This window comes from Nycticebus coucang, chromosome 1 (genome assembly GCF_027406575.1).
Source record: "Nycticebus coucang isolate mNycCou1 chromosome 1, mNycCou1.pri, whole genome shotgun sequence".
In the NCBI taxonomy this organism is placed as follows: Eukaryota; Metazoa; Chordata; class Mammalia; order Primates; family Lorisidae; genus Nycticebus; species Nycticebus coucang.
The window spans coordinates 129,736,287-129,762,845 of NC_069780.1; the positions used below are offsets into that span (position 1 = coordinate 129,736,287).

Below are 26,559 nucleotides of genomic sequence, written 5' to 3' on the forward strand. Positions count from 1 at the left end.
TAGAGACAGAGTCTCACTTTACCGCCCTGGGGTAGAGTGCCGTGGCGTCACACGGCTCACAGCAACCTCCAACTCTTGGGCTTATGCGATTCTCTTGCCTCAGCCTCCCGAGCAGCTGGGACTACAGGCGCCCGCCACAACACCCGGCTATTTTTTGGTTGCGGTTTTAAAGATCATTAATTAAATTATTTTCAAAAGAAGTTCAAAGCGCAGTGAGTATATTCTTTCTTTTTATTCATTGTTTTGAACAACATAATTTAAGTGTGCCCTGGAAGTTTAGTTATAGGTTGAAGTGTGCTGTGAGATAAAGAAGGTTGAAAAACACTGGCTTAGAGTGTTGCCCCATCTTCCTCAAGCATCTAGCTTAGTCTCTGGACTAATTCACTAGGTTTGATTTATAGTGATTTCTGATTATTTTAAAATGTCAGAGTCAAATTTGGCTCTTCTCGACGACCTTCAGCAGAATGCACAGCAGCTCCTGGACAGTAAGAGGTGGGGTGCTGAGGGGCCGTTCTCATCCTCCCTGCATCTCCACAGCATCCAGCATCCACAGAGGGCTCCATCACAGCAGGAACTCAGCATGCAAACAGCCATCCAACTGGGGCCGCAGCAGGGGGAGACAGCAGAGCAGGCTGAGGAGGAAGGTGAGCAAGGATGCCAGGTGTGGCTTAAGGACAACTTCTTTCTGATCTATGATTTCAGTGTTTTCTTTCACTGTTCCTTTAGACGTCTGGCTTTGAGAGTGAAGGACAGAAAGGTCTGCCTGAAGCTGGCAGCAGATTTTCCCAATACTCCCTTCTAGCCCTGTGATTGAAAATAGATTTAATTAAAAGTCATACCTATTTTATAAGTCCAATATGTCACATACAAATGTGTGTGTGTGTAAACTCAAGATTTAATGGACAGTCAGGCTAACGTGAACTTTTGTTTCAACATGCGGACAAAAAATCTATTTCCATATCCGTTAATGTCAGGGATTTTGTCACGTTTTTATTCTTAATAATAATCCTTAGGTTTCATACCATCTTTTAGAAATAGACAATGCGTTTCAGTTTTACATGCTTTTATGAATTATATTCATTCTGAAATTTCTAAGAGTCCTTTTAACTCTACTCAATATTTCAGTGTAATAAGAAGTACGTGAAGACAGTTTTTATTTTTTATTTTTTTAGAGAGACAGAGTCTCACTTTATCACCCTCAGTAGAGTGCTGTAGCGTCACACAGCTCACAGCAACCTCCAACTCCTGGGCTTACGTGATTCTCTTGCCTCAGCCTCCCGAGTAGCTGGGCCTACAGGCGCCCACCGCAACGCCCGTTTTTTTTTTGTTGTTGTTGCAGTTTGGCCGGGGCCGGGTTTGACCCTGCCACCCTTGGTATATGGGGCCGGCGCCCTACTCACCGAGCCACAGGTGCCTCCCATGAAGACAGTTTTTAGGATAATGAGTCAAAGTTCAAAAAGTAAAAATGCAATATGATTACTTTGTTGGTATTTGTTTCTTGTTGTTAGACAAAGAAGAGTACAAAGGTTTCTGGTCAGACCTTTGTGTTAAACATATTCTTTCAGTTTTTTTCACTTTACTTAAAAATAATAAGAAAATCAATATTTTTGGCTGATGAAATGTCAGAAATCTGGGATTTGTACAGGTTTTTTGTGTAATCATAAATTCCTGCGGTTATCAGTGTGTTTGGGAGTTTACAGTACAAGGAGTGTCTTGCTTTAGTCCACAGAATAGTGTTATAATTCTAACAGCTTATAAGTTTTCAGGATTCCTAGCAGATTATAATTAATAAGGTATTTTTTTCATTTATTCCAACTATTTTCAACATTACCCACATGTGCTTTCCTCATCTTTTAATTAAACTGATATTACTGCTTTTTTCTGAAACATGATACTTACAAATACCGTCTTCTCTAGTAAATAGTCTTATCTCCCAGAAGGCAGTTTTGGCTCAGTGATTCCTTCCTACTTTTACAACCTAAATAACTTTACATTAGGAAAACGGTTCCAGTTCAAATTTCATTCCAGTGGGATTGAAATAGTCTTTATGTTTGACTATTCGATTTCAGAAAGAGGCAACATTTGGTTTTCATTTTATAAATTTCTATACTTTTTGAATTTTCATTAGTTACCGTGTGCATGCATAGTGTTTATAACAATGAATAAAAGGAGGTTAAAGAAAAATAATAAGAATATTAATTTAAAAATTTCTACCTTGCTCGAATCCAGGGTTTGGTGTGCATATTGAGGCTACTTCCCCAGCTGCCATGTTTTTCAGAAGCCAGAGGCAAAAATCCCCTTTCTGGGGCCAGCTCCTCTGCGATTGCCCTGATGTGGTAGGGCTCAAATCCACAGCACCCGCCAATGTACCTGACCCCCAGGTTGTAGGCCTCTCTGGCATACTTTTGTATGTCCCATCTGGTGGCAACTCTGGGCTCCAATCCTGTAATGAAATGTTATGGCATTTTGATTACTGTTCCCATTTTGGACATTGTTTTTCCCAATTTAAAAAACTAAACTTTAGATAATGCATTCTTCAGAGAGCTCATCTTTGGTTAACATTGACTATTTTTGTCCTAGGCAGTCTTACATTATGAAACTGTACAATAATTGATCGTAGCTGTTTGAACTTTGTCACAATGAGAAATATTAATGCAAGGACCTCGAATATGACCTGAGCTTACCGAAGGGATATTCCGGGAGATCCACAAACCCCCCTTTGCCACAGTCGGGCGTGTGGAACCCCAGGGACTGCACCATGAGGTGCGCTTTCAGCCCCGCAGCCCCCAGGCCCTCCTTCATGAGTCCCACCGTCTTCAGGCTGGTCCCGGGCCCAAATCGGCAGTTCACGCCAACGATGGCAGCCCCTGCACAAAGAAACAAAGGACTTTTACATTCATTACTCATCTATTTGTTTGTTTATTCTATTTGGAAGGTACCTTGAGTTTAGTTATCTCCCTCCGTCTCCCAAGATTTAACACAGAAGGAAACTTTCTAGTCTGCTCTTTCATTTCCAAACTGCCCTCACAACATCAAGCCAGTGTTAACATTTCTTAGGCACCACCTGAACCGTTCCCACAGTATGGAGCTACATTACCTGCCTTCACCAGCCTCTCCGCACACTCTCCGGGGGCCACCTCATGCATGTCTCCCGCGGGGCCTATGCACATGGTCGCCGCCACAGGTTTGCCTGATTCTTTTAAGACTTCCACAGCCCACACAGCTTCTTCGACATGCTCAAAATACTAAGAGAAATATCATTTTTTCTACTGGTCCAAATATAAAGCAGCTTTTGAATAGTAAAAAACAGATGTTGCAAAACAGCTATAAAATTTACCAAATAGGCGATACAACTTGCTAAGAAATGTGTCTCTATCAGATTGACTAAAGAATACTGTGCTTATTAAATATTCTAATTTCTTGAACAATAACATATAGGTTTTCATTCTGGGGTCATTGATTCAGGGAGAGGGTGATTATTATTTAAAAAAAGATTTTAAAAGTAATTGAGTACTGGCTCGGCACCTGTAGCTCAGTGACTAGGGTGCCAGCCACATACACCAGAGCTGGTGGGTTTGATCCCAGACCAGGTGTGCCAAACAATGAGAACTACAACCAAAAAATAGCTGGGCGTTGTGGCGGGCACCTGTAGTCCCAGCGACTTGGGAGGCTGAGGCAAGAGAATCGTTTAAGCCCGAGAATTGGAGGTTGCTGTGAGCTGTGATGCCACGGCACTCTACCAAGGGTGACACAGTAAGACTCTGTCTCAAAAAAATTAAAAAAGTAATTGAGTACTTAATATCATAATTTTGAAGGAACAAAAGTTTCACTAATAAACTTTGGACTAATTTTTTATGAAACAAGGGTACTCTCTGAAAAATAATATAGTTTGTCATGCTTTGTATTTCCAAGTGCTTTCATATTCACTTCTGGTTAGATAATCACAAGTGCTCCATCAAGTAGGAAGGGAAATATGATTATTCTTCTGGAGGAGAAAACCGAGGGACAGAGTAGGAGCGATAGCTACTCAGTTTCTTTGCCAGTGGTGGACAGGACGCCTGGTCTGATAAACTCACACCGTCTGCAAGGTGCTTCACCCCCTTAAGTGCCATAACTGAAAAACTGATTTTAAAGGCAACTGGGAAAACCCAGCAGAAATCTTCCTATTTCTTCCCTCTTGAGTGAGAAACACACTGCAGAAGCAGGGTGTGAGGAGTAACAAGGGAAGATCAAAAGGCGGGTTCTCCGGCCAAACTCTGTTCCCATCCATCAGGAAAACAGAGAGGGCAGAGTCCCTGCCAGTCTCTGCGGGTGACTGTTCCCCAGTGGGCTGACAGGGCTTGGGCAGCACGAAGCTTTAGGGAGGCTGAGGAGGCAAGGTTGTCATTAGACATCAGTAGTGCGACTGGGGCAAATAACAGTCTGGAGGCTATTTTCTTGTCCAGGGTAAAGACTTGGGTTGAGGAAATAGCAACTGTGTCGGGAAATGGGGAATGAGAGCTTTCTTTCTGGAGGTGGAGGGAAAAGAATATTCTGGGCCGATCAGTGACCCAATTCTTACTGATTCTGTCTTCAAAATGTCACTCACATGTTATAGCTTGAGCAAAAGCAGAGAGGCAGGAGCGAGCACGGCATGGATGGAGGAGGATGAGGCAGCTGCCTCGGTGCTGAGAACCACGCGGGAGCCTGTGTGACCCTGAGCAGCTGCCCTCCCCTGGGCTCTGCACCCACACAGCCCCAGCCCACACAGGCAGAGCCCTCCTGCCAGGCCACAGTCTCCCTCCTCCCACTCCAGATTGCCGGTGCTCGGTGTTGGCTGCCACAACCACCCAGACCTTAGAGAACCAAAGGCTATGTATGGCCAGGCCGCGCCTGGGTCTGTCCTTCCGCTCCACAGAGAACTTGCACACAAAGGAGGGGATGTTGGCCTTGCTACTGTTCATGTCACAAATCTCTGACCACTCACAGGGGAGAAATGAGGGCACAAGGCCGGCCGATACCCTAACACAATTTGAAGGCTGTGTGGTTATTCCTGTCAAAAGAGGTTTAATCTTTTCTCTCTAATACTAGGCTTACCTCTGCAATCAGGAAGTCCACATTTTTCCTGGTAAAAACCTCTAGCTGTTGTCGAAAAAGTTTTTTAATTCTAGCTTCGTCTTTGTGGTATTTGTACACGGATGTCTGGCAGATCCCGCCTGCTACCAAAGCATCACCTTTGCTGGCCACTTCCCTGGCGAGGTCACAGGCAACAGCATTTACATCTTCCCACTGGGGTTAGAGGGCGAGAGTTGAGATGGCGAGCCTGGCATTTTAAAAGTAAAATGTAACATAACAAGGGAGGAAGTGAGCAAGAAAGACGAGCATCAGTCCCTTGTATGAACTGCAGTATTGAGAAGACAGCAGAGCGGGGTCAACCTCCCCTGTTCCTTGACTTTGTATTTCCATTACGGTTCTCACCATGCTGAGTTTGAATACCTTTATTTGTTAGCCTCCCATCCTTGACGGTGAGCATTTCAGATAGGGTCTTTGGCTTTGTATCATCTTTGTATCTAGCATAGAGAATGGACCGTAACAGGCACTGTGGGAATGTTGGTTGGTTGAAGGAGTCAATGGGCATTAACACAACTGTTAACGTTTACGCTTGCAGAATATTTCACAATACTTCCACACCCTTCATCTTGACTATTCTTTGCAACAGGTCTATGAACTTAACCAGTGCTCAGTGAAGTTACGCGTCTTGCGTAGACGCATAGCCAATAGGTGGCAGTTGGATGTCAAATCTGATTTCTCTTATTTCTAGGCTGATGCTGTGTCTTTTAGGACCTCCATGTCTCCAAATGGACAAGGCAGAAGAGAAGAATGTGAATTGAGAAGGCAGAAAGAACATCGACGAGGTGTATTTTCTCTCCAGAAAACAGCATAAAAAGATAGCCTTTCCAAGGGTTTATTCTATGTCAGTCTTATCCTGCCTTCTACCTAAGGGGGCAGGAAACGCTCTTTTTTTTTTTTTAGTATACACAGGGTGCAAAAAAATGTATACACATTTTAAGAAAAAAAAAAACTGGCTGGGTGTGGTGGCTCATGCCTGTAATCCTAGCACTCTGGGAGGCCGAGGCAGGTGGATTGCCCTGAGCTCAGAGGTTTGAGATCAGCCTGAGCCAGAGTGAGACCCTGTCTCTACCAAAAAAAAAAAGCCGGGCGTTGTGGAGGCTGAGGCAAGAGGATCCCTTAAGCCCAAGAGTTGGAGGTTGCTGTGAGCTATGATGCCACAGAACTCTACCGAGGGCCACAAAGTAGGAAGGAAGGAAGCACGGAAGTTAGGAAGGGAGGAAGGAAGGAAGGACCAGGCTGGGCACTATGGCTCACACTTGGAATCTCAGCACTCTGAGAGGCCAAGGTTGGAGAATCCCTTGAACTCAGGAGTTAGAGACCAGCCTGAGCAAGAGTGAGACCCCATCTTTACTAAAAATAGAAAAATTAGCTGGGTGTTGTGGTGTATGCCTGTAGTCCAAACTACTCAGGGGACTGAGGCAGAAGGATTGCTTGAACCCAAGAGTTTGAGTTGTTGTGAGCTAGGTGAGGCCATGGTATTCTAGCCTGGGCAAGAAAGTGAGATTCTGTTTCAAAAAATACATATATTAAAATTGTAATAACAAAAGATGAATACAAGTCATGTTGAACACCTCTTATAATTGCAGAAGTCAAATGTGACCCTGGACCCAGTGGCTCACCCCTGTAATCCTACCACTCTGGGAGGCTGAGGAAAGTGGATTGCTTGAGCTTAGGAGTTTGAGATCAGCCTGAGCAAGAGTAAGACCCTGTCTCTAAAAATAGCCAGGTGTTAATTTATGGCTTTCATATGAAAGCCATAACCAGTTATAACCTAAGAATAGGGGTAAAGGGGAAAGGGAGGGGAGGGGAGGGAGGGGGGAGGTGGGCAGAGGGAGGGTGATTGGTGGGATTACACCTACAGTGCATCTTACAAGGGTACATGGGAAACTTAGTAAATGTAGAATGTAAATGTCTTAACACAATAACTAAGAAAATTCCGGGAAGGCTATGTTAATAAGTGTGATGAAAATGTGTCAAATGATCTATAAAACCAGTGTATGGTGCCCCATGATTGCATTACTGTACACAACTATGATTTAATAATAAAAAAAAATAGCCAGGTGTTGTGGCAGAGGCCTGTAGTCCAGGTTACTCAGGATGAGGCAAGAGGATTGCTTGAGCCCAAGAATTTGAGGCTGCTATGAGCTATGATGCCACAGCACTCTACTGAGGGTGACAAAGGGAGACTTTGTCTCAAAAAAAAAGAGAAAGAAATTAAATGTGACTTGAGTATTACAAATTTAATACAGTTTTTTCCTTTCTTAGAACATGTATACATTTTTGGCACCCTCTGCGTATGTTTAATCATAACGAATTAATAGAAATTTATGTGGATTTTGTAACAAAGTATTGTAACACATCAAGTCAATACCATAGCTTCCCGGGAAGAGGTTACTTTTGTTGTAGGTGAACTCTCCTCCCCCACCATTACAGTTTACCTTGCTTTCCATATTGTCCTCACTGGCAGAAAAGGTGAAAGTCTGCATAACATTTGATCCGGCTCTCAAGAATTCCATGTGAAGCTGACGAACTACAAAGTCATTGGGTTTTTTTTTAATTGAAATAAGAGAATAAAAATTTGAGAAGCTATCATTTGCTGCAGCAGCTCACCCCTCCATCTCTTTCAGTCATTCCCGGATTCAAACCTCATACTGATAAAAAATTACAGCCTACAATCAGTAGACTCCAAGGGCAGGGCACACGGTTAGAGGAGCCTTGTTTGTCCTGCTGACCTCAATGGCAGGTGCAGTCACACACAGATGGTAAAGTCCCAATTGGCCAACTGTCCCTTGGTCTCGTAGTTTGGAGAGTTTTATTCATAGAGTAGTGCTGTGAGGCATGCAGCTGTCTGCCGCAGTCAGCGTCGGGGTGCAGTCAGCAGCCCCCAAAGAAAAATGAGGAAATTCCCTCCCGGAGAGAAGAACGTCTAGGGTAGCACCCACATCCAACAGATTCTGCGGTAACCAGTCTGAAAGCTTTCCTTGGCCTATGGAAAGCAGCGCCTTTTCCCTGTCATCACCACCTTTGTCCCCACTCCCGTAGTCTTATCTTTGCTACTTCAGTACTTTCTTCCTTTAGTTTAGCAAAAAGATCTTCTAAAACTAAAAATGAGTTTTTTTGTCCGATGAAAACTTCCCTCCAAGCACCAAAGGAACAAAACTTTGTTCTGTCCTACCACAGAAGTCTGGGTGTCTAATGAAACAATAATAGTGGCCACTGGGTACTTAGGCCGTGCAGCATACTTCATATGGGTTAACTCACAAGTTCTGCCAACTGGTCCATGTCATACCCCCATGAAACAGAGGAAGAAATGGGTTCTTGGAGAGGTCAAGTGACGTGTCCAAGGTCACATGGCTGGTCAGTGGGAGAACCAACACAGGACCCTGTGTTTGTCTGACATACTGTGCATACATGAATAAAATCAGAGCGAATCAAAAGTTCCTTTCTTAGCCTATATTCTGTTCCATTAATTCGTTGGCTTTATTTTCCACTTTAATTTCAGAGAGCAAATATACAAGGTAAAATTAGAGTTCCAAGTTGGTGTCACAAACCAATCCCATCACATTTTCTATCTCCAGTTCTTTCCTTTTCCAGTCAAGGGGATGATATAAAATTGTGTGTATTTCTTTGCCCTCCTATCCCCAGAACCTGGCCAGCTGTACTCTGGGAAGCTGGTCACTACCACTACCCAACCTTACTAGGCACATCCTACTATTCAGCAGGATGAATCTGAAACAATGACAGTTTTACTATTTTAAGGAAACTGAGTATCTACAAGGTAAATCTTCAGGGGACAAATATTAAAGTAATATTCAATATACACCATAACATTTGTTATCCTGTATCTTGTATTTCTTATAGTTGCCAAAGTCAAATGTGTTACAATTGTTGCCAAAGACTTCAGTGTTACAATTTTAATACATTTTTTTAATATTAAAAAAAGTGTATACATTTTTTGGCACCCTCTGTATATCTTCGCACTGTCTGTACATGAAAATACAAGTGTGTGTGAGAGAGAGACAGACACAGAGGGGTCGTTTCCTTCCATATGTGTCAGCCGGCCTACTGGCACTGTCTCTACATCTTGGCAATTTTAGCAAGCAAAACAGCTTGTTATTGCTTCTTTTGTTGTTGTTGTTGCAGTTTGGCCGGGGCCGGGTTTGAACCCGCCACCCTCGGTATATGGGGCTGGCACCCTACCCACTTAGCCACAGGTGCCGCCCTCTTTTTTTTTTTTTTGAGACAGGTTCTCATTCTGTCGACCTGACTTGAGGGTCATGGCGTCATAGCTCACAGCAACCTCAAACTCCTGGGCTCAAGGGATCCTCCTGCTTCAGCCTCCAGAGTAGCTGGGACTACAGGTGCCCACCACAAGCCCTGCTAATTTTTCTACTTTTCTATTTCTTTCAGTAGAGATGGGTCTCACTCTTGCTCAGGCTGGTCTTAAATTAATCAGCTCAAGCGATCCTCCTGCCTCGGCCTCCCAGATTGCTAGGATTACAGGTGCCACACATGGTGGCTCATGTTATTGTTTCTTGATCTTCTCTCAATCACATTTAAGCAAAAAGTCACTGAGATGAGCACCCTCACGTGATGTGGGCACTGACCTGCGGCTGGATGTTCTACTACCGCCTCCGGAGTCCAGAGCCCGGCTTTGACGTAGCCTCTCTTCTCCAGAGTAATGAGGAAGCTGCCATCGCCGACCACAACCTCCCCACCATCCAGACGCTCCAGAATACCCTGAAGAAAAGAAAGAAAATTCACCTAAGCGCCCCTCCACTTTTTTTTTCCCTAAAAGCAATTTCTAATTTTAGGCAGGGTGGTATTATGTTCTTAGAGCACCAGTTCTATTAGTATAATGTCTGTTGGTATTTCAGAAGGATTGAGCACATTGTAGTTTATGGCTAATCCAATCAAAGGACTGTGACCACTTTTTTCTCAAATAATATTTTATTCTGAGTCAAATCATAGTGAAGGTGCTGATTCCATCACAGTTATTTAGGTTTTTCAAATTTGTGGCAACACTGCCAGTTGCCTAACTGATGTGCACACTTGCTCTTCTTCTTGGCTAATGTGTTCTCTGTGAGGACACAATGTCCCCATCCTTAAAAAACTCCATCCTTGGCCCTTTCCTCATAGTCTTGTGCTATAGTTGGGTTATAGTCTTCATGTGAAAGCTATAATTTAGCTTCATAGTAGGGCTGAGTACATTGGATACTTTTCCTTTCATTCTTGAGACTTTGCTAAGAAGAATATGTTCCAGCTCCATCCATGTAAACATGAAAGAGATAAAGTCTCCATCTTTCTTTAAGGCTGCATAATATTCCATGGTGTACATATACCACCGATGGGCACTTGGGCTTCTTCCATGATTTAGCAATTATGAATTGGGCTGCAATAAACATTCTGGTACAGATGTCTTTGATATATTGTGATTTTTGGTCTTCTGGGTATAAACCTAGTAAGGAGCGGGGAGGTTAGGGTGGAGGGAGGGTAATGGGTGGGGCCACACCTATGGTGCATCTTAGAATGGGTACAGGTGAAACTTACTGAAGGCAGAGTACAAATGTCTACATACAATAACTAAGAAAATGCCACGAAGGCTACGTTGAACAGTTTCATGAGAATATTTCAGATTGAATATGAAACCAGCACATTGTACCCCTTGTTTGCACTAATGTACACAGCTATGATTTAACAATAAAAAAAAAAGAAAGAAAGAAAGAAAAAAAAAAAACTCCAAGGCTGCCTTGCTGCCAGGAGCGGCCCTGTGACACAGTGCTGGCCAGGGAGACACAGGAGAGAAGCAGCAGAGGGTTTCTGGAAGTTTTGCTTTCCTGATACAGGAAACTTTGCCCACTCCCTTCTGTCTGGTCTCTTTTTCTCCTTCCTGACTGAAATGTCACTATACTGCCTGGGGGCTTCAGTAGTCACCTTGCAGCCACACCATTGAAAGCTGTAAGTCAAGACTGGCAGAGCCGACTAAGAACAGGTTTCTTAATGACATCCTTGTGTGGTTACAGCAGCCATGGGCTGCCAACCTTCAGAGGTCCTCAAACTTTTTAAACAGAGGGCCAGTTCACTATCCCTCAGACCGTTGGAGGACCGGACTATAGTTTAAAAAAAAAATTATGAACAAATTCCTCTGCACACTGCACATATCTTATTTTGAAGTACAAAAACAAAATGGTAACAAATACAATCATACTGCCTCATGTGGCCTGTGGGCCGCAGTTTGAGGACCCCTGCGTGAGACCTCTTGTTAGATGGAAAAAATAAACCTCCTCCCTGTGGACGTCACTGAACCTCGGTCTAACAGACACAGCATTTCGGGAACTCATGTCCTTTATATGTGCGGTGTGTTCATGCACGTGTTATTCCTTCCTGACAGCTCTGTGGGGCAGGACAGTTTTCATTCCCATGAAGAGAGAGACTGAGGTTCAGGAAAGTTGTGACTTGCCCAAGATCACAGGGTTAAGTAAATAGAAAAGCAGACATCAGAGCTTCTCAATACCGAACCTAGTCTCTTTCTATTTGACCACCTTTCTATTTAGCCCGCCCCTAACTTACTGAAGAGGTTGTATCTAGGGCAGTTAGCCTGGACCACTGTTTCCTTCGTCTAAAACATGCCTCCCCCAGATGCCGGCATGGCTCAAGCCCTCACCTCCTTCAGGTCTTTGATCAAGCGTCATCTTTTCAGAGATGCCTTTCTTGACCACTGCAACCCTCCACCCCGCATAGCAATCCTGATGCTTTTTGTACAGACTGCATTATTTGAAGATGCAACCTTTTCTTGAAAACAGGCCAGTTCATTTCAGACCTGCCCACAGCTGGACACAAAGCAACACAAGGACTGGGGAGAAATGCCTCAGGTGTCCGCTCTAACCAGCCACATCCAGTCAATGATATCGCTAGGAAACGCTTCAGTTCCTGAATCCAAGGGAGACATCAAGCAAGGTACAGAGGCAGCTCACGGGGATACATGCTGGGTTCAGGGTGAAGCTAGGAGCTGCTGTAACAAAGAGGCCTCCCCACAAAGTGGCTTAAATAAAAGTAGTGCAATCTTTCCATCACATAACAGTCCCGTAGTACACAGGTCTTTCATCTCAGCACTTTGCCAACCTCCACGGCACATGAACACCTCCAGGCCACATCTATGTTTGTACATATATTCCTGCTGGGCCCTGCACCTTGGTTGGCAGTCAGCGGCTGCTTTTGCACTACAACAGCAGAGCTGAGTAGTTGCAGCTTAGCCTGTATGGCCTGCAGGGCTGAAAATATTTACTTTCTGGCTCTTTATAGAAAGCGTTTGCCAACCCCTGACCCAGGGTACCATCATCTTCAGCCTGGTTGGAATTGGGTCAGAGCCATGTTCATATTCTGTCTCAAACGATGGGCAAACAAAATATGCTAAAGTCTTTAGCTCAGACCTAGAAGTGACTCATATCACTTATGCTCCCTAAGTGAGAATTTAGCCACGTTGCTATGCCTAGCTACTGGGTGAGCATATGCTGTGAGCTCAGTAGCAGATGCCTATGTGTCCAGCTCACCCCAGAGTAACGGAAGGAGGGAGATAGATCTTGGAGAGAAACTGCCTTGCTCTGATCTAGTGCTTGGCAGCTGCTATTTCTCCTCCAACCAATCGTCACCCAAAGTGACTGGCAAAGGTGTCAGGAGCAAGCTTCTGAGGACACCAAACAACCAAGAGTTCCTGACCATATTTTGGCCACCTTACTGGATGTATTATTTTCTTCTTTTTTCCAGGAAGGTGGAGAACCATAAAGACAATAAAGAATAAGAGTAAAACTAATTTGATTTTTGTTACAAGAGTCTTTGTTCTCACCTGCGTTATTCCTGGATCTAATAAAAGCCATCAGGAATTAAAACAGACGAGTGAGCCTCTTCCCACAGAGCCCACTCCCAGGATAGCCCTGTTAACAGTACTGGGCCAAATGAGAAACAAAATATGGCTTGAACAATGTCATAAACTCCATTGAATGACTGACTATGGGCAGGGTTTATTCTGGCTTTACTGCCTATGTCCAGTTCAGCTTCAGGGAATATAATACAAACTATTCCAGCTATTTTTAGCAGAAAGGAATTTAGTATAGAGAAATGGGTGCATAAAAATTTTGCCCTGGGGTGGTGCCTGTGGCTCAGTAGGTAGGGTGCTGGCCCCATATATCAAGGGTGGCAGGTTCGAACCCAGTCCCAGGCAAACTGCAGCAACAACAACAACAAAATAGCCGGGCGTTGTGGCAGGCGCCTGTTGTCCCAGCTACTCGAGAGGCTGAGGCAAGAGAATCAGCTAAGCCCAAGAGCTGAAGGTTGATGTGAGCTGTGATGCCATGGCACTCTACTAAGGGTGACAAAGTGAGACTCTTAAAAAAAAAATTTTTTTTTTTTTTGCACTGGGCCACCAGGAGTGACTTCTAGAAAAACACTACTGAACTGGCTTGCCAGGGGCTGTCTCCTCTGCCACAACTGAAAGAAGCCACTATTGAAGTGTTGGCTTCAGGAATGTATTAAGAGAAAGAGGTTACCATAGCTACCTCTCCCGGCTTTCCCCTGGACACTGCAGTGCGGAGCTATGGCCATGCTTGCTGTGCATCTGCCTTCCCAGACTCATACAGGGGTATCTGCCTGGGGATCCTGATTCTTATCAGAATCCTCCCAGATCCTCCATTCATGTATCCGTCTGTTGGGCAGTATCTGGTTACTGGCTTGCTGCCTCAATTCCACTGGAAGATGCTCAGGGCTAGATGACACATCTTATTGGTCTATATCCCTACCACCTCACAGAGCACCTGCCTACAAGTAGACCCTTGGTAAACCAAGCCAAGAGTTAGAGAGACAGGACTGTTTTGGAATTGTCAGATGTGTCATATGCTAGAATTTTTGTCCTAAAACATGAGAACCAAGTCACTCTTCAGCAGAAAGTTAGCTAGGTTTTAAGGAAAATTATAGTACCTATTTTGCCTGTGTCTTCATGACATTAAGTAAAGGTAGGACATTTTCATTTGTTATTTGGATGTTTGCCCAACAATTAAAATTTGCCATTTTTCTATATAGCCATTAGCAGAAATAACTAAGTTATTTGAATCCAGAGCATCGTTCAGCCCCTCCTTCACTGCTTTTTCTTACCACCTCTATTAATTACCACACCAGTATTATGTAAAGACAGCTCTGGAATGACAAAGACAGAATGTGTAAAAAAAAAAAAAAAAGCACCACAAATTAATTTGCAGTGCATTTATATTTTCACTCCATCCTTTCCTTCGGTTTGGCAGTGAACCTGTCTTACCTCTGACAGTGAGCTGTGGGGTGCATTTATACCCCCATTTTGCAGATATTCATACCTAAGACCTCTCAATGTAAGATCTGGCCTCAGCCCAACTCCATTCATACTCAGAGGAGGAATCAATGGTGGGAAGTGACCATAAAACCCAAATGCCTAAAATATCTCCCTCTCTTGCCTAGAATTGCCAATAGGACTGCTCTCTTGGGTTAAAGAACATATTTGAAGTGTCATCTGTCCTAATTAAATGAGTTCTTAAAAACCTGTTAATTGAGGTGAGAGATGAGATTAGTTCCCTTCCTACTAAACTCTGAATTTACAGGTGCACATTAACATAACATGTGGTAACTTTGCAAAGGTCCTGAAGAGATAGGGCAGGGACAGAGCATTTTACAAACTTAAAAAAAAAAAAAAGAACCGTGGGGCCATGCCTGTGGCTCAAAGGAGTAGGGCGCCAACCCCATATGCCAGAGGTGGTGTGTTCAAACCCGGCCCCAGCCAAAAACTGCAAACAAAAGAACTGTAAAAATTATCACAGAGGAAAATGAGAGAAAGAAGTCAACTCAGGGCTCTTTGCTTCTTTTTCTATTAACTTATTTCCTTTAACGTCCACATTTTACTTTAACAATCTGAAAAGCATATCGCCAAGCATGTTTTTAAAACCTGCATTCCACTTCTTATGTAACTATTATTACTGTGTCTTTCTGTACAGTGCATATATAAAAATATTTTTTGTACAGTTGGGGATCAGCCTTGTGATATATTTTCATATTTTCTTTTGTAACTTAACATTGCTAAAGCACTTTGCCAGTTCTTGTACTTAATTTTTTCTTTTTAATCGAGACAGAGTCTCACTCTGTCACCCTGAAGCACAGTGGTGTGACAGCACACAGCAACCTCAAACCCCAGGGCATAAGCAATCCTCTTGCCTCAGCGTCCAAAGTAGCTGGGCTTTGGACGCTGAGTAGCTAGTTTTTCTATTTTGGGTAGAGACAAGGTCTCTTGCTCAGGCTGGTTCCAAACTCCTGGGCTCAAGCCATCTACCTGCCTTGGCCTCCCAGAATACTAGGTTGTGAGCCACGGCGCTGGCTTCGTACTAAATTTTTTAATTGGTTGCCTGGTAACTTATTAAGTGGATGAACCTTAACTTATTTAGAAAGGCCCCTATTGTAAGTCGCCTGGGTTGTTCCTAACTTTTTAGTATAAATAAATCGGCGGTGCACGTTTCAAGGCATATATTCCACCCCACTCCCCCAAGCCCCACATCCCTGAATTCTGAATTACTGAGGGGGGTTACTTTGAAGGGTCCTGGGGATGTCCTCTGCCAAGTTCAGGCCCTTCCTAATTTTATTTAGTCACTCCTTCCCTCCACCCCCACTCACACTTACCAAGCTTACGGGGAAAGGGGCTTGGAGCCGGGACTCCAAGGTGAGGGTGGAGTGGCCCCGAGAACCCCACCCATCCTCCCCTCGCATCGTGACTCTGGGGTGCCCTTGCCCTGGGGCTGGTTTCAGGGCAGCCTGCGACCCACAGAGCCAGGCTGCTGCCTTTCCCTGAGGAGCTCTGGGGCCCTTTAACTCCCACAGAGCTGCGTGCGCGGCCGATTGAGGGAAGAGACTGTGAGCACGGGGAGTTCCGCTCCACCAGGGACCAGATCCGTGATACTGAGCTAGTCGCCTAACCCTCTGAGCCTTGGTTTCCTCCCTTGTAAAATGGGAATAACGATGATACCAAGAGACAATCTGTGTGAAGCACTCTGTGCAGTACCCGGCACCGCACAAGGGCCAGTAAACTCTATCTCACGGTATTTTTTAACTTTTTAATTTTTTTTAGATTTCACATATAAGTGAGATTATGCAATATTTTTCATTCTGTGTCTAATTTAGCACAATGTCCTCATATAATAGGGTTTATGATGCCTATGACCCTATAATGTGGCTATAAGGTTAAAAAACAATAGGGAATATAAAGTTCCTTAAATAAATACAAATTTTAAATGCTGTAGGGTGGATATTCAACCTATCAGGCAGCTCGCGGCTGAGTCCACCGAGGCTCACAGCCGGCAGCCCAGGGCTTTGCCAAAGCCCCAGGGATTGGGCTAGGGGCTGAGGCGGGATTTGAACTAGAGGCGCTCAGAGCAAAGCTACCAGGGGCTCTGCGAGGGAGGAAGGGAAGGAACTCACCTTCTTGGCCCCGGGGCGTCCAGCTGGTGCCATCGTGCAGACTCCGGTGCCGAGCGCGCGCGCGGCGGTCCAGGAGCCCGCCCTTCGCCCGGGGGAGGGTCCGGCCTGGGCGCGCCGGCCGCGCAGCCCAGGCTGTCCTCTGGCCGCGGAGCAGTTGCGGCGCCCTCTGCCTCGGCCTCGCCATGCTCCGCCCGGGCGCGCAGCGGCTGCGGGGCCTGGCGCTGCGGAGCTGCCAGCTGCGGGGCTCCCCTCGGCGACCGCGCCCCGTCTGCGGCCGGGAAGGGTGAGTGGGGCCCGGGCCGGCAGCCGCCGGGGTGGGAGCGAGCCGCTGGAGGCCGTCTCTGGGGTCCGGGGCGCTCCAGCCTGGGAGAAATGGGCCTTGACATTCCTTCTTGAATTATCTATTAATTAGAAAGTGAATCTGCCAAAAGGTTATTCTAGTGAAGTCTCTCCTGCCCCAGTCCCCCTGTGCAGTCAACCACTGTCCATATGCGGGCAAAACGCAGGGAAGCTCCTTGGCTTATTTACACCTCGCTTTTCACAATTATCAATATGTCTTGGAGATTTTCTACATCTGCACTTAACTGATTTGCCTTGTTCTTTTAAAGGGCTGCATAGTTTTCCATTCTGTCAGTATTCTACACAATAAGCATTCTATTCAGTAACATTTAAATTGTTTCCAGTTGTTTGTCACTGCGAGCAATGTTCATGTGAAAATTCTTATGTGTATATCGTTGGATACATACGGGAGTCTATCTACAGAATCAATTTTTAAACAGGAAATTGTTGGGGAAAGGGTTATGGGCTTCTGAAAGATAGCAACAACTTCTCCAAATGCGTGGCAAACATGTATGCCCCCACCAGTGTGTGTGCGTTGCCCACATCTTTCCTGGGGTGGAAAATTCTATGACCTGAAATTCTGAGATCGGAGACCTGCTTTTGAGTTCCGTCCATCTGTTCTTTCATTCAACAAGTATTTACTGGTATCTGTGATAGGCTAGGGAATAATAGCCATCACGTCATGGTTCCTGCTTCATCAGTTATTTAAAATGTGACCTTACACTTCAGAACTTTAGTTACCTCATCTATAAAGCCGTGATACGAATATTTGCTCTGCCTAACTTACAGGATTTTTGTGAATATTAAAAAAAGAAGCATGTGAAAGTGTGTTGTAAACTGTAAAGCATCACAAAAAATATTTATAATAATGAACTTTTAAAATCAAGTGCAAAATGAAATAGAAATTTAACAAATTGATTTGTTTAAACCTGATTAGGCAAATAAAATTTCAAGACTATCTAAAACTGTGTATTTTGCTGTATTCCTTTTGCAATGTGTAGTTCTATATTGAACACATCAAAATTTAAAGTATTTTATTTCTTTGTATTCTGTATATACCCAATTCCAAACCATCAAAAGGGCTTTTTAATTTGGACAGCATTTAGACAAGCACACAATAATTAAAAAATTTTCATTTCTAATATAGAAGATAGTGACCTGGGTTTTTTAACACATTTCTTCTTTACTTTATTTCAAAAAAATTTATGACTACCCCTGACTATATCCAGAAGGAATTTAAGATAGTTATAATTAAAAACACTGGCCTGGCTAAGGCGCCAGCCACATACACCTGAGCTGGCGGGTTCGAATTCAACCCAGGCCTACCAAACAACAATGACAGCTGCATCCAAAAAAGAAAAAAAATAGCCAGGCGTTGTGGTGGGCACCTGTAGTCCCAGCTACTTGGGAGGCTGAGACAGGAGAATCACTTGAGCCAGGAGTTGGAGGTTGCTGTGAGCAGCTGTGATGCCACAGCACTCTACCAGGGTTACAGCTTGAGGTCTCAAAAAAAAAAAACACAAAAACCTCTAGCCTGGAAGCCATTATGGCATGCTGGGCAGAAGGAACAATGTACATTTAGGTATGCTTTATTGTATATTTCCAAATGGAACCTTTACATCCCCAGGTTTTAGATGAGGAAATTTTGACATTTTGTCTAAATTTCCCTAAAATAGCTATTCAGTTGGATTGGGGACTCAAGCTCAGGTTTCCTGATCTTAAAAAGTTGGGGTGGTGGGGCAGCGCCTGTGGGGTGAGTGGGGTGCTGTCCCCATATGCCGAGGGTGGCGGGTTCAAACCCAGCCCCGGCCAAACTGCAATAAAAAAAAAAATAGCCGGGTGTTGTGGCGGGCGCCTGTAGTCCCAGCTGCTGGGGAGGCTGAGGCAAGAGAATCGCGGAAGCCCAAGAGTTAGAGGTTGCTGTGAGCTGTGTGACGCCACGGCACTCTACCCGAGGGCGGTACAGTGAGACTCTGTCTCTACAAAAAAAAAAAAAAAGTTGGGGTGGTGGTGTTGTTTTGGGTTATTTTTTTAACCGGAGCACTGTCCTAAAAGAAGTAATCTTTCTTCTGAACACATCAAAAACAAAACCTTTAAAATTATTATTGTTTCTTACCACTGTAATGATTTCAGCTAAAGTACAAGGTATATACCCAGGCCATTGAAAACAGATTTCTATGCAAAGTAGTTAAATCATATGGGCATTATTTTTTTTTCTTAACATGGCACACAAAAAGATAACAGTCATTTCAAAACCAGTTAAACAAAAGTACCAGAAGTTATTGTGGCACCAGAAAATAAGAAAGTGCTCCAAGAATCATGTAACCATGTCAAAAGGATACGGGAGTCAACTTAAAGAACCTCCTGCTGGCCAGATCTGAGACAATTTGGCATTAAAATAAATGATGGATAGTAATGGATTGTAACCCACCAAATACTTGAATATAATAAACATTCATAAGTTCTTATCATAATAATATAACCAACAAATAAACAGGAGTGAAAGGAAAAGGCTTTATGCCCACTAATAAATATGATAGGAATGATGGAGTTAGGAAATAAACAATAGATACCAAAACCACTCAGGCAAAGTTTGATAAGGAACAGGATATTCACATGGTTTCAAAGTCACACTCTACATTGTTACTTATACAAAGGAGAAAACAGTAACTTTACTGGATAAATCTGACAGACAAATGATCAGACATCAGAAACACCAATATTGGGACAAATCAACATCATATACTTCCTAATCATATGTCCTGGGAAGGACACGGCATCACTGCCATGATATTTTTGCCCAACTGCATAACCTAAATCTAATCATCAGGAAACACCAGACAAACTCAGAGTAAAAAAGGTTGTATCAAGTAGAACTATAGGTTCTATAATAGGTCCTATAAAGCTAGAACTATAAAGTAACTGGCTAGCACTCTTAAAAAATGTTAAGCTCTTGTACCCTCAATGAATCCCCAACAATAAAAAAAAAAAAAAATGTTAAGCTCATGAAACGTAAAGGAAGTCTGACGAACTATTCTAAATTAAAGGAACTAAAAAGTCAGAACACTGGACTTGATCTTTGACTGGAAAAAGTGGCTATGGATACATTATTGGGATAATTGATTAAATGTTAATATGAATTATAGATTAGATAATATTATTATGTTGATATTAAATTTCTTTTTTTTTTTTGAGATGGAGTCTCACTGCGTCACTCTCAGTAGAGTGTTATGGTATCACAGCTCACAGCAAACTCAAACTCTTGGGCTCAAGTGATTCTCTTGCCACTGGCCTCCCTAGTAGCTGGGACTACAGGCACCCGCCACATGCCTGGCTAATTATTTTTGTTTGTTTGTTTAGCAGGCCTGGGTCAGATACCAACACACCAGCCCTGGAGTATGTGGCTGGCGCCCTAACCACTGAGCTACAGATGCCCAGCCAATATTCCATTTCTTGATTTTGATAACTGCATGATAGTTATGTAAGAGAATGTCTTTTTTCTTAGAAAACAGGAATGTTTATAAGTACATAGATTTGATATTTGCAATTTACTCTAAAAGTTGTACACATATACATATTATGCATATATATGCAGTCACATGCTGCATAATGAAGTTTTTTTTTTGTTGTTTTTTTTTTTGTAGAGACAGAGTCTCACTTTATGGCCCTTAGTAGAGTGCCGTGGCCTCACACAGCTCACAGAAACCTCCAACTCCTGGGCTTAAGCAATTCTCTTGCCTCAGCCTCCCAAGTAGCTGGGACTACAGGCGCCCGCCACAACGCCTGGCTATTTTTTGGTTGCAGTTTGGCTGGGGCCGAGTTTGAACCCGCCACCCTGGGTATATGGGGCCGGCGCCTTACCGACTGAGCCACAGGTGCCGCCCATGCATAATGAAGTTTTGATAAACAGCAAACCACATATAATATGTAATGGTGGTCCCATAAGATTATAATGGATCTGAAAAATTTCTGTTGCCTAGTTTTTAATACTACACTTTCTTTTTTTTTTTTTTTGCTTTGAGACAGAGTCTCACTCTCGTTGCCCAGGCTAGAGTGCCGTGGCATCAGCCTAGCTCACAGCAACCTCAAACTCCTGGTTTTAAGTGATCCCTTGCCTCAGCCTCCTAAGTAGCTGGGACTACAGGCACCCACCACAATGCCTGGCTAATTTTTCTATTTTTAATAGATATGGGATCTTGCTCTTGCTCAGGCCAGTCTTGAACTACTGATCTCAAGGGATCCTCCTACCTCGGTCTCCTGGAGTGCTAGGATTACAGGCATGAACCACCTCACCTGGCCAGTTTTTACTATACTCTATTTTTTATCATTATTTTAGAGTATGATCTTATTTATTAAAGAAAAAAAAAGCTTACTATAAAACAAGCCCGGGCAGGTCCTTCAGGATGTATTCCAGATGAAAGCTCCATGCCTGTCATTACCCCCGAAGACCTTCCAGGTGGTAGAAAACAGTGAAGCTGATGATCCTGTTCCTCTATAGGCCTAGGTTGATGTTTTGTTTGTGTCTTAGTTTTTAACAAAAGCCTAAAAAGTAAACAAAATTAATGGAAAAAAAGTATATAGAATAAAGATATAAAGAAAGATAATATTTCTGTACAGCTATGCAACATTTTTTTTTTTTTTGAGACACAGTTTTACTATGTCACCCTGAGTAGAATGCCTTGGCATCACAGCTCATAGCAACCTCCAACTCTTGGGCTTAAGCAATTCTCTTGCCTTAGCCTCCCAATTAGCTGGGACTACAGGCACCTGCTATAATGCCCAGCTATTTTTTGGTTGTAGTTGTCATTGTTGTTTGGCAGGCCCGGGCTGGATTTGAACCCGCCAGCTCTGGTTTACGTGGCTAGCACCATAGCCACTGAACTATGGGAGCCAAGCCTGTTCTCACAATATCAAGACTCTTTAGCAATATTATATTCATCAGGTAAATATATTACCTCCTTCCAAATAAAGGTAATAAAATGGATGGTATAATTAGTATCATTATGTCAATTCTAGGGAAAGTTTCTATCTGGTCTCTTCTATCAGTTTAAAACTCATCCTCAGAATTACAATTTTTAGACTTTTGTACTACCAGAGTAAAATATGCAGACTCTTCCTAGTATTTTTAATAACTCATGTTGTAAAATCGCTAAGTTGGAAGTTAACGTGAAGAAAGGATTAGTGACTAGGAAAGAAGAAAATAGTAAGAAAAAGCATATTATTCATTAATATACTCAACAGCATTTATTGAGTACCTACTGTTTTAGGCGCTCAGCAATGAACTACTAGACTAGACCAAAAGAGCCCTTTGAATGGGACTTGTCTCTACAACTTTGTGGTTGTTCAGTGTCCTGGATCCTCCCTGTGCTTTCCTGCCACATAACGTCCCCACAGCCTGGAATATTCTTCCTTACTCATCTTTCTCTCTTTCTCATCCTTCGGACCTCACATAGCAGGCTTCCTCAATCCTTTAGTCCTCCTTGTAGCAACTTGTATTGCTGTAATCTCCACATTCACGTTTTATTTGACGGTTCCCCCAGCCCAACTATGTTGTGAGCTTAAAAGAATAGAGATAATGTTTGTTTTGGCTCATCACTGATCTGAAGTATAGTACCCTGTTTATGATAGGAAATACTTGATGAATAAGGGAAGATCAGATGAATGAAATGTATAAAGTATAACCCGTGGTGATAATTAACAACCCTTCCTCCCCCAGTGAGCACTGCCTCTACTAGATTTACATTCTTTGGAGGAAAAGTATGGTCAATAGAGGCTGGAGAGTAAGTCATGGCAATAATCAAATTGGTATTCATTCAACACACACACACGAGATGGGCACCATGAGGGGACCAGGAGCAGCGATGAATAACACATTGTCTCTGCCTTCACGAAGCTCATAATCCAGCTAGGAAGACAATCATGCAAACAATTATATTAACCACTGAGTGATAATTACAATGAGTGAAGCATGTCCCCAGTGCGAAGAAGGCGAGCAAGCACAATCATTTTATTCCGCCTGGCTCTCTTCAGCCTGGAGAGCACGGGCAGTGATCCAAGATTTAAAGGTGCTAAACGTCATGATTATAGATTTTTTTTCATGGAATAAAATGATTATATGTATGTTCTTTAGGTAAGAAAAATTATTCTCTAGGTTCTTTGGGGGGAAAAAGCAGCTACTAGTTCATTTCCTTAGCTCTATTAATTAGACTGGACCAGAATCATTATGTGGCTTGCGGCTCAGAGGCCCCCTCTTCTCTTCCCTAACCAGGTTGCCATGGGTCAGGGCTTAGATGCACCCCAGATGAATAACTTAGCACTGTGCAAATCTTATTGTCACTAGGTGTTAAGTACAGAGAAACGAGGAGAAGCACATTAGATCAAAACTATAGCTGCCATAGCTGAGTAAAGTTTATATTTTTTAAAAAATTTCTTCCAGAGACGAAAAGTCATCCTTATCTGCAGAAACAAAATGGAAAGACAGAGCAGAAACGGTGATCATTGGAGGGGGCTGCATCGGTGTGAGTCTGGCCTATCACCTGGCTAAAGCGGGGATGAAGGATGTGGTCCTGCTGGAGAAATCGGAGCTCACGGCTGGGTCTACCTGGCACGCAGTAAGAAAAGCACCCCAAACTGTCCTATCCACGCAGTTGTGCACCTGTGTAGTCCATCTCCTTCCTGTTCACAACTCTCGACTGCAGGCTCTTTGGAGAGCATTCCTTTTCAGTAGAGTTGAAGCACAATTGCAGTTTAACTGGCGTACTTCGAGGCAGGGATCTACGTTCATGATGTCTTTATTTGAACATATGGCTTCTGGATTCAAATCCTGGCTTTGCCATTTTCTACCCACATGACTTTTAGCACTTTACATTATGTTTCCATTTTCTGATGCCTTAATGGGAACATCAATAGTACCAACCTAATAGGGTTGTGATGAAGATCAAGTTCATATGCGCAAAGTTATTAAACACATGGTATGTGTTAGCTTTTGTATCAAAGGATATTGGCTGGGTGATCCTAAGACATTTACCTATACTCCGCTTCCCTGCATTGTGATTTGAATTTTGTGTGGTGAGACAACCTGGCCTCGTGAGGACTTAAATATCAGGACTACAGATGTGGGTCACAACCTTTGCATTAATAAAACACAAGACCAAGTCACGCTTGCATCCTTAATGGTATACATAACTGTTCCAGTGCTGCACAGTAATTGGGCTTAACTAGAAGGCTACTCGGGTAAATGAGGTGACTGACGCTGCCCTCATATTGCCATTATTTCTGAAACCAGCAAAGAATAGGAGAGGAAGTATTTATGGCTACTGGTGCGGTTTTCTTTTGGAGGGAGATTCAGGCAGCATTAGCCACTTTGCACCATCATCCCTTTTTGTCCTTAGCCTGCTTTCCTCTGCTGAAAAGAGGGAACTCTGCTTTCAGGGACTTTTTGTTTGTTTGTTTGTTTGAGACAGAGACTTAAGCTGTCGCCTTGGGTAGAGTGCTGTGGCGTCACTGCTCACAGCTACCTCAAACTCCTGGGCTTAAGCGATTCTTTTGCCTCAGCTTCCCAAGTAGCTGGGACTACAGGCGCTCACCACAACGCCTGACTATTTTCTTTTTTTTTGGTTGCAGCCGTCATTGTTGTTTGACGGCCCGGGCTGGATTCGAACCTGCCAGCTCAGGTGTATGTGGCTGGCACCTTAGCCGCTTGAGCCACAGGAGCCAAGCCTCAGGGACTTTTTGATATTCAGCAGCTGCTTAAAGATAGGCAAGGAGGGAGTCTTGCACGAGAAGGGTTGCCTGCCACTAGCTGACTCTGGGGAGGGTGCTGCACAGACTGAAGTCCCAGTGAAGCCCTTGTCCTCATGGAGGGCACCTTCTAGTGGGGCAGAGAGAAAGCGCGCAACAGTGCTAGGGAGTAATCAGCGCCATGAAGAAATGAAAAATAAAGGATGTAGAATGCTGGGGAAAGAGAAGGAGGCTTAAGGGAGGCTACTTCAAAGAGGTGGCACTCGAGCAGGGACCCGGAAGCAGTAAGCAAGAGGGCTGTGACGTTACCCAGGGAAGAACATTTAGGTGGAGAGAAATTTAGGCAAGTGGAAATACACTGTGAGGGAGGGCTTACAGCCCCTCACTGCTTCTGGGGTGTGAAGGAGGGCATATGCTTTGATGTTTGAATTCTTTATTTACTCATTTATAATAATGACTTGATGTGGCCTGCATTTTATTTATTTATTGATTTATTTATTTATGAGACAGAGCCTCAAGCTGTTGCCCTGGGTAGAGTGCTGTGGCATCACAGCTCACAGCAACCTCCAACTCCTGGGCTCAAGCGATTCTTCTGCCTCCCCCTCCCAAGTAGCTGGGACTACAGGTGCCGGCCGCAACACCTGGCTATTTTTGGGTTGTAACCGTCATTGTTGTTTGGCAGGCCCGGACTGGATTTGAACCCGCCAGCTCAGGTGTATATGGCTCGCGCCTTAGCCATGGCCTGCATTTTAAATAGCTTATAAGATTCCCTGGGATTTTATTTCTTAGATGTCCACTAGATGAAAAGCAACATACCCTTCATCTAAGTTCTTTTAAGAAAAGTGAGCAAAGTTTTTAAGGTGATGTTTTTTGTTAAAAGTCAACAACACACAATCATTTTCCTTATGCAGGAGATACCAAATGAATGGAAAAGGCATCATCTTCCCTTGTAGACAAGTTTACACAATGAGGATTCATGCAGTGTCAGCTCAAAGTGGAATCAGGCATCAGAAGCCAGGTTCTTTGGTGTCCTTGGAATAAAAGATAAGAAAGTTGTCCTAAGCGTTTTGTTTTGTTTTTTCTTTTTTTGCAAGTTATAGAGGTCTCCCTGTGAGGAGCAACATGAAGAAATCTCATATATTAGAAATTTTTAGCACAGAGAAATCTGTAGAGAAGCTATGAGAATATGGAAGGTTGAGGAGCCAGATTAAAGGGGCAGACTACAAAAATTAAGTCAGTCTCACTGTAGTATAATCTGTGCTCCATGACAAAAGCATCTAGAGAGTGCAGGAATCTAGTGCTTGGGGAAGAAGGCAGGGTGAAGGAGGCACAGCTTGCAAAGTGAATATTCAAAATAGAATCACGAATCCGTAAACCCTAATGTTTTGATATATTTTAGCAATACTGCTTCATCATCTCATGATATTCCTAACAATAAAGCATTTCATGTTGGGTGGAGGGAAAGGGGAGAGCTTGGAGTGAAAAGCAGTTTTGGAGATTGGGGTCCCCAGTAGAGGCTGGGATCCAAAGCAATTGTTTTGGAGAGCCGAGGACTAAAGATGCAAGGCAGTCTATCGGGTGGGGGTAGGGAGATAATATTAAAACTTACCATTTGTTTTTATCTACAAATATAAGAAAGAAATTAGGGTTACTAGTGTTTATAAATAGCCCTCACATTTGATGTCGGTGACATATCGTGTATGGTTTCAAGGTTGACTAAGGGGGAGGTTGGCAGTCCACGGTGAGGGTATCCACATTCTTTCTTTTGTCTTCTGTATATCATGACCTAGTGCAGATTACACATTGTTCAATATACCCATTGTGATTAGTTTTACAGAAACAGGGCTTTAAATAATATAATTTGTAATGAAAGGACAAGGGGTGAAC

At 43.5% G+C, this 26,559-nt stretch overlaps 2 protein-coding genes across 5 annotated transcripts in view; one reads left to right on the forward strand and one right to left on the reverse strand.

Annotated features, from left to right (window-relative positions):
• Positions 1-212: 212 nt before the first annotated feature.
• On the reverse strand, positions 213-16,711 carry LOC128583552 (S-methylmethionine--homocysteine S-methyltransferase BHMT2). 2 transcript variants are annotated; one of them, XM_053587777.1, is made up of 8 exons: positions 16,594-16,711; positions 9,720-9,852; positions 7,551-7,642; positions 5,077-5,268; positions 3,098-3,245; positions 2,758-2,867; positions 2,215-2,443; positions 213-804 (listed from the first exon to the last, which is right to left on the reverse strand). In XM_053587777.1, exons 1-8 carry the CDS (start codon positions 16,624-16,626, stop codon positions 563-565), a joined length of 1,179 nt encoding a protein of 392 aa, XP_053443752.1. In that variant the 5' UTR covers positions 16,627-16,711; the 3' UTR covers positions 213-562. The 2 variants fall into 2 exon arrangements, with proteins under 2 accessions (XP_053443752.1, XP_053443763.1); XM_053587788.1 differs by having other exon boundaries at positions 582-804; positions 2,685-2,867.
• DMGDH (dimethylglycine dehydrogenase) overlaps positions 16,699-26,559 on the forward strand; it is an 86,254-nt gene continuing 76,393 nt past the window's right edge. The window contains exons 1-2 of one of the 3 annotated variants that reach the window (XM_053587742.1): positions 16,699-16,876; positions 23,369-23,543. In XM_053587742.1, the coding sequence (XP_053443717.1) occupies positions 16,776-16,876; positions 23,369-23,543 (276 nt within the window). In that variant the 5' untranslated portion in view covers positions 16,699-16,775. The remainder of the gene's footprint in view (positions 16,877-23,368; positions 23,544-26,559) is intronic. The other 2 variants (XM_053587752.1, XM_053587733.1) reach the window with 2 other exon arrangements.

What these genes read in the sequence shown, in the direction of transcription:
- LOC128583552 (XM_053587777.1), bottom strand. Translation starts at nt 16,626, where the DNA reads ATGGCACCAGCTGGACGCCCCGGGGCCAAGAAG. An exon ending in AGTAGAACATCCAGCCGCAG is followed by an intron (nt 7,643 to 9,719) that starts GTCAGTGCCCAC and finishes ATGACTTTGTAG; the next exon opens with TTCGTCAGCTTCACATGGAA. An exon ending in GGCTGAAAGCGCACCTCATG is followed by an intron (nt 2,444 to 2,757) that starts GTGCAGTCCCTG and finishes ATTTCATTACAG; the next exon opens with GATTGGAGCCCAGAGTTGCC.